The sequence below is a fragment of the Myxine glutinosa genome, chromosome 1 (genome assembly GCF_964187855.1).
Source record: "Myxine glutinosa chromosome 1, kmMyxGlut1.1, whole genome shotgun sequence".
NCBI classification, from domain to species: Eukaryota; Metazoa; Chordata; class Myxini; order Myxiniformes; family Myxinidae; genus Myxine; species Myxine glutinosa.
The window spans coordinates 204,271,398-204,279,594 of NC_136261.1; the positions used below are offsets into that span (position 1 = coordinate 204,271,398).

The window sequence follows — 8,197 nt, forward strand, 5'->3', positions numbered from 1 at the left end:
TGACCAAACTTGGTATAAGTATTGTTACAGCCCACGGTTCGGGTCTACTATGAGGGGGTTAGCCTCCGTTCCTTCCCGAACTTACCGGACCTGCGGCTGCCACGCACGAATAACTTCGTACTTCGGCAGGTTGCGAACCAGCAACTACGAGCGCCAATTGGTCCGTCGTGTGATAGCTTACCTGCACCACGTGACGGTCCCAATTGGGAACATACTGTATGTACCTTCCCTCCGGCAGTTTACCACTTTCTTTTGTTCCTGGATGGAAATTTAGACGGCCGAGCAACCATTGGTACCCGCCGGGCTAATGCTAATTTTATTATGGCCAATCGCTACTCTGAGTGTGAGCAATGGCGGACCAATGGAAGAAAAGACATTCACGGACAAAGGGAAAATAAACGTTTAACGATTTGATTTACTCACAAGTATTTACAGTGTAATTTTCCAACGTAAAGTTGATCCCAGCACGAACAAGAGCAGGTAAAATCGATTCCCAGCAAGAACACGAGCAGGTAGCCCCAGCACGAACATGAGCAGGTAGTCCCAGCACGAACAAGGGCAGGCAAAGTCTATCCCAGCAGGAACAAGGGCGCGCAAGCAGGCACGTGTAGAAAGAGCAAGTCATGCACACGTGCACCGAGAGGGAGTCCGGCAGCCAACAGAGAACAATGAGCACGTGCAAAACGAGCAAAGTCCAAGGCCTTTTTGTCGTGTCCACTTGCAGGGAGAGTCCGGCCAAGAGAGTTATGCACACGTGTAGAGGTAACAAAGTCCAGGGCCAAGAGAGAGAATAATCATGTGCAGAGGCCTGAGAGGGTCCGGCCTAGAAAGGAGCACACGTGTACTGCCAACAAAAGTCCAAAAGCCAAGAGAGCGTCATGCACATGTGCAAAGGTAACATAGTCCAGGGCCAAGAGAGAGAAATGCAGGCACGTGCTAGGTGAAACCGGCAAAACGAGAGAGCAAGAATCATGCAGGCATGTATATATATATATAGAGAGAGAGAGAGAGAGAGAGAGAGAGAGAGAGAGAGAGAGAGAGAGAGAGAGAGAGAGAGAGAGAGAGAGAGAGAGAGAGAGAGAGAGAGAGAAAAAAAAAAAAGAGAAAAAGAAAGAGAGAGAGAGAGAGAAAAAGAAAAAGAGAGAGAGAGAGAAAAAGAAAAAGAGAGAGAGAGAGAAAAAGAGAAAGAAAGATAAAGAAGAGAGGGGAGAGAGAGAGAAAAAAAAGAGAAAAAGAAAGAGAGAGAGAGAGAGAGAAAAAAAAAAAAAGAGAAAAAGAAAGAGAGAGAGAGAGAGAAAAAGAAAAAGAGAGAGAGAGAGAAAAAGAAAAAGAGAGAGAGAGAGAAAAAGAGAGAGAGAGAGAAAAAGAAAAAGAGAGAGAGAGAGAAAAAGAAAAAGAGAGAGAGAGAGAAAAAGAGAAAGAAAGAAAGATAAAGAAGAGAGGGGAGAGAGAGAGAAAAAAAAGAGGAAGAAAAAAAAAACACCCCTTTTGCAAGGCCTTTTGTCAGGACCCTGGCAACAAGGGGGTGAGGCTGCTGTTTGAAGGTGTCTTGGCTCCCGATTGGTGGAACCCGTCACTCCGCCCCCACGAGCATCCCCGAAGTTCCTCAGGCCCTGATTGGTGGGTATCCCAATGGTCTTTAGTCTGTCTTCTGTCCTTCAAGTCTTTAAATCAATATGTGGAAGCAATCTTTGGGCATCTGCCTGGTAAGTTATCCTTTATGAGTGGAGGGCCTATGTTTCCCTTCCCCAACGCATAACATAATAACCCAAAATAAGGGAAAGTGACTAAGGTAATGGTCTGCTATGAAATAACTATTCTAAGGGACCTGTATGGTGTTTTCCATTACTTCTCAGCAGTTGCCCAAAACCATAACAGTATATATTATGATGCAAAGATGAGCTTATTAGATTTCTGCATCAAAGGTCAAAGACCAGAGGTCATGTCAGGTAAAAATCTGATACTTGAGAACAGCTGAATTGATTGAAATCAAACTTAGTACAATTATGTATTTGATGTAATAATGTGGGCAGAAGCATATTTGTCGATGTTGCGACGTCAAAGAGTGCCCTTCTAGTTGCAATATGTCGTGGAAATGTATGTTTTGGTGTTAACGATGGTAATGGTGGAATCGTGCCTTTGTAGGCTTTCCAATCACATCATCACTCATCCCCATTTTGTTTGTTCATACGTTTGATTTATTTATTTATTTTCCTCCCACTTGCAAAGCTTTTCATGTTATGGTATTTTTTATTTATTGCACACCTAGTTTCTCCATGTATCTCGTACACCAGTTCCCTAGTATTTAGTTTAAAATATTCACATTATTGTCTTCCACCACCCTCTTTCACTCTACTTGGCAGTTTGTGATGTGGTGCTGATGACCCTGTCATTACTCTTTTTGACTTGTCTGTATTACCCATACAGCTTCAAAAACTGGGGTTGCCTCCTGAAGACCTGCTGGCAGGAGAGGTGGGTAAGAGGTGGCCATTCGGGGAATTTTCTTATGTTCTATTGGCTATAATGAAGCAGTTTAATGGAATGTAATGCGCAATGCATATTTAACACGCACACGCACGCACGCACGCACACGACAAAGAAGGATCACTGGAATGGCTAAGAAGAGGTCAGCTCAACTGGGAAGGAGAACGAATCATTATTGATGACCCAAGGACACTACACTAATGGATTTTAAAAGATGGAAGGACTGAGTCAATCGAACATGTGTAGGTTCTGCAAGGTAGAAAAAGAAAGCACGAGTCACCTCCTATTATGAGGTAAAAAAAAAAAAACTCATGTCAGAGCAGCTGTACACCCAAAGGCACAACAAGGTATGTAGAGTAATCCACTGGCACATCTGCAGACATTTCAATATCCCAGTTCCACAAAACTCGTGGAAACATGAACCAAAAGCCATCATTGAAAACAAGGACATATAATTGTCATTGGTCAACAAGGACATAATAATGCTCACGTATGAGCTGATGATCCCATCCAGCGCGAACATAGAAAAAAAAGCATTGCGACCAGACATAGTACTCAGATACAAAAAGGAAAAGACAGCATTGCTGATTGAGACATCAGTACCCAGCGACTTTGGCCTAAATAATGCAGAAATCAAGAAATGACCACCTCAAGAATGAAGTGAAAAGATCCTGGAGGCTGAAGAGCACCGCAATTGCACCAGTGATAATTGGTGCAATGGGAATGATAAAGAACCTCACAGAGATCTTAAAAACCATCCCTGGAACATTACCACAAATGAACTACAGTTGGAGGCTGCACGGAGTTCAGTGACGATCCTTGGAACAAAACTCTGAGAACTTCACAACTTAGTCCATGAATCGTCATCCTTCACTGAAGCGGGGGTGGATAGTTCGAGTCCTGGGAGGACTCCTTTCCACCTTCTAAAACCCAAATGATGTAGATAACAACCAACGACACACACACACACACATATACACACTGGGTTTGAAAAGTTTGTGGAATTGAAGCAAGGTTTGGTGCGCACAGTGTTATCCCTACACCAGTAATGTAAACTATTAATTTTCCTCCCAAAGGCAAATTCTGGATCTTCTGAGCACTGCGTACTTATGTGACAACGTGGGACAAGAATACCAATTTTTTCACACACGAAGCAGTTTGTGATAAATCGGCTATTACTTTAGATCCCCTCCCTCTCTTTTTCCCCCTCTTCTTTCCATTTGCTCTCAAGCTTTCAAATCTACTGATCCTAAACCTACTTTCCATTAAATCGCCTGCATTTTTATTTTCTCTTACCCCCTATCATCAGATGATTGTGTTGTTTTAATCATTTCCCCCCATGCCTGTTTGGCATGCGTGTAATGGTCCTGTGTAATAATTGTTAAACTGGTGTTGGCACGTGGACCTACCTGGTGGGATACTGGTTCATGATCTTTGTTATGAAATTCCACTTTTATTGGCATTGGAGAAAATGCTGTACTGAGTCACTTTACAGAGTAGATTGAGATTGTAAATGCACTTTTGTATGTTTATGCTTGAGGGTTATAAAATATGCATTCGGCCCACTTGTAATTAAACTTTTTTGTGACATTTCCTTTTTTGGTTTAAACTCCTGCAATGTAAGTGTTCTGCATGAGGGCAGGCTCAGTACTACCGAAGCATTTTTTTTGACAAGGGTTATACTGGGTGGTTTACCATTGCCTTCCCAGCAGTAGTTATGGCAGGAATTTGTCCATGGTGCCGGTGATAGATCACCTTCTCTTCGCGAAGGACACCGTGGGATCTATAACATCCATCAACTATGCTGGCAGATGGGAGGTCCGTTTAACGTCCATTCGAGGGATGGCACACACATTGATGAATCACACTGCCTGTGAAACACCGGGATAACAGTTTATAGCTGTGCCGAGATTCAAATTCAGGCTGGATGGCTTGTAGGCGAGTGTGCGTACCTCTTGGCCATCCTGCCAGGCCTCTCCACCATAACCTCTGTACATTTCAAATGACTTGTATTTTTCTTTTTGAGATGTATGCGATGAGAGAGTAAAACTTCGTCATCCTGCTCTTGAAGACTTAGAGATGCATACTTTGCAGAACTTATTTCTCGGTGGCATTCTGGAGAAACTTTACTAAGCCTCGGGGTTCTACCCAGGAAAATGATAATTAAAGGATATGAAAACTTTTGAAACCAAAGATGTGCCACACAACAACTTGTGCAAAGTCCATACCTTTTTGAACAATGGATAGGTGAATGGGGTTCATTGACAATATTGTGAATCAGATGTGCAGGAGGAGAAAGTTTTATTCCCTTTTAGTTGAACTATTGTTGGCTTTGTCATCAAAACGATTTGGAAACAAAATCCATCTTTCTTCGTTTCTTATATCTGCCCTTCTCTCTATTTCTACTATCTTCATTTTCTATCACAGTTTAGGTTTCTTGGTTTGCAACCCCTTTTTGATTGGCTGTGATAACCAATAACTTATTTGTTTGCTTGCTGCACTATTGTTTGTACAAACAAAGGGAAACAAAGTTTCATGAAAGTTGGTTGTGCAGAATGCGGAAGTAAGACTAAGAGGGAGTGACCAGTCGGTCGGTGAACGGCAAAATGCCCATGGACATTAAGCGGCCTCCGATGATGAAGATGTTGCATAACGGTGAAGGCGGACAAATCGGGAGCAAAGTTTAATAACCAATACAGCAGAATGCCTGTGAACATGATGTACGCAATGTATGATGTAATTTATGTAGATTATTGTTCGGGGTGATTCGGTATCAAATCTAAAACCCGGAAGACTTGATTTAATATCAATAATATCAAAAACCTGAACCTGTTGCTCCAAAACGTTATTCTAACTAATCCAAAAACGGAATACTCATTTTTGAAATGTGTTGGCCAACAGTGAAAGCATATCAGTTAAAAGCAAAATATCTTCCCTGAAAATGACAGTGTATTCTGCTGGCAATGCTATCATGTCCCGGGGAGAAACCCTGTGTTCAAATTGAGGATTTTGAAAAGTTAGAATGTTTGGTAACGTTTATTTGCAGCCTATTTGACTCAACTGATCTGAGCGAAGTTAGGGAAACGGACTAACGCCATCGTGCTCTTTTCCACAGCATCGTCCCATGCCGGCCAAACTTTCGCGAAGAGTTGTGGTTTCTGAGAATTCCATTTTGAAACCCATATCTATGCGAGGATTGAACTGGAAAGTAACTGCCAGTGATGACCTTTTTGGCAATTGAGCATTTTATTTTTCAGAAATGCTCAGCTGTCGAACCTGCTGCCTTTTTTAAAAATCCGCACGGCCTAATCAGTTAAGATTTACCAATCTCTTCTAAAAATCTCATCTTTTTTTTACTGTTGTTTTATTTCTCAAGTTTTACTTTGTTATCCCTTCCATCTTTGTCAAGCGTTTTGAGATTTTGCTTCTAAATGAAAAGCACTGAATGGAGAGATTGATTGAGTGATTGTGATTGAACCGTATTTTTGAGAATAGAACTGATTTGATAGGTTTGGGAAATTGCGAGTCTGTGACTTCGTGTTTTGAATTACAGAAAGTGACAATTGCTGTTTAATTTTGCTGCTCCGTTGCGTGAACATTGCTTTATTCTCACAATAAAGCGATGCTCTTGAGATTATACTTGCACGTGTATTGTAAATCTGTTTAGATGGTGTGCTGTGATCTTTGTTGTATTAAAACGATTTTTCCTTCCATGGTAATTCATTTTTTAACCATGAAAGAACGGGATGATTCGATGTTTAAAAGGATAAACTATTCAGAACATTCCGGCGTGGCAGTGCAGTTGGTATCGACATCAGAAGTGCACGAAGCTTCGTCGGGCGCAGCTTTTTGAAGCCTAAGGCTGCACCTTGTTCCACCTTCTCCTTGATTCGTTATATGGAAGAAAAGAGTGGTCCATTCAATTCTGTGGCTTATCTTGAAAGTAGAACACAATAGGGGTGATTCAAATCTTAACTGAACTGAACCAAAGTAGCATGGGGCAAAATATGAATTGGAATTGCTGTGTGTAGTGGAGAAACAAAGTACTTTAGTCGTCCACGTTTGATGTAAACTATCAGCGTTAATGATCTGCATTTATTAGTCCCCTGCCAGTGTACACCAGAGGGGACTATAGGTTTGCACTCCGTCCCATCCGTCAGTCCGTCACGCAAAGAACAGTTTTCCGGACTTTTTTTTTCTAAACTCTTAATGCTAATGATTTCAAACTTGGTACATGGTTTCCTCATGATAAGTTACAGATCAAGTTCGAACTTCATGACGTTTCGATCATTTTTGACAAAGTTATGGCACTTTGAACTTTGGTAATTTCCCCAACAGTTTTCTGGACGACAGAGTGCCGGTAGGGCAATGTATTGCAGCGCAATACTCAGGATGCTTGTTTCTTCTCTCTCTGTCTCTTTCTCATCTCTCATCTCCTCTCTCCCTCTCCCTCTTGCCCTACGTCTCTCTCTCCATCCCTCTCCCTCCATCTGTCTCTCTCGTTCTCTCCTTCCTCCACCCTGGAGGTTTTCCATCAGAGCCTTTGGCTGAGCCAAGAGCTCAAGGTGGTCACAGGTAAGAAATGCTTTTTTTTTTGTATAAAAGCATGTCAACTCCAGCCACTAATAAAGTCAAGGAATTGTTGACCTCTGTTACCAAAGGTGGACGGATGTTATGTTTTTACCTGTCTGTCTGTGAGAACGATATCTCACAAAGTCATGGAGGGATTCGGAGGAATTTGGTGGACAAAAGAGAAGTCAGGACCCTGAGAAATCAAGCCAGCCATCTTGACCATTAAGCCAACACCTGGCTTCAACCCCACAAGAACGTTTTTTGTTGTTTTTTTTTTGTATACAAGATCGAGGCTCGTGAAAGCTAACATTAATCACACAAAAAGTCAAACCGACACACAAAACATATAATAAGGGGAGCGGTAGACAAGATGGGGAGAGAGGGGGAAGGACACAAACACAACATTTGAGAGCAGGGTGTTAAGGATATTTTTCCTACAGTAGCATGTAATAGATGAACCAAGAAATTCAATGTCCATCAACTTGTCAGAACAGTCACAAATTTTAATTCCTGAGGAGGACAACACTTTCTGTCTGCCAGAAAATACACAGCAAGAACAATAACCTTTATCAAACCATATTACAATTCACAAATTACATTTCAAGATTCACAGAAGGTCCCAAGTAAAATCCTGGTACAGTAGGGATGCACAAAGAAATGCCACACCAAACACCAGCATGCATAGAGTACAGTTAACATACAGTGTAAACATACAGAATCGACCAGCCAAGTGAAACATCCTAAGTACAGCAAACCAACATCTTACAGACCCAGTGCTAATCCTACTAACTGGACATCAGTTTCTGATTCTTATGCAATTTCAAGTGGGAGGAGCAAGTGGAGGGGGGAGGAGAGCAGTAGGATTGGTTGGGCAAAGTTTGGGTGGGAGGGGACAAGGATCGGAGGAATCTTGAGATGAGGGTGCTTCCTGCTGAGAGCAGGTTTGCATCCCAAATTATTTAATGCAGTTTTCTGCTTTCCATTGTCTCCTGCAGAACACCTCAGAGCCCCGTCTCCCTTCAAGAACATCTGAAGGTCATTCTCAGTGAAGAGGATATATATTTTTACTCATTTTTGACACGACAAGAACAAAGACCACTTACTCTATTTCAAAGCACATTTGTTAACAATATTAACCTTA

The 8,197-nt window shown here is 41.9% G+C and overlaps 1 protein-coding gene across 1 annotated transcript in view; it reads left to right on the forward strand.

Annotated features, from left to right (window-relative positions):
• PEX19 (peroxisomal biogenesis factor 19) overlaps positions 1-6,195 on the forward strand; it is a 26,050-nt gene extending 19,855 nt beyond the window's left edge. The window contains exons 6-7 of the mRNA XM_078772769.1: positions 2,428-2,472; positions 3,561-6,195. Of these exons, the coding sequence (XP_078628895.1) occupies positions 2,428-2,472; positions 3,561-3,599 (84 nt within the window). The 3' untranslated portion in view covers positions 3,600-6,195. The remainder of the gene's footprint in view (positions 1-2,427; positions 2,473-3,560) is intronic.
• The last annotated feature ends 2,002 nt before the right edge of the window (positions 6,196-8,197 follow it).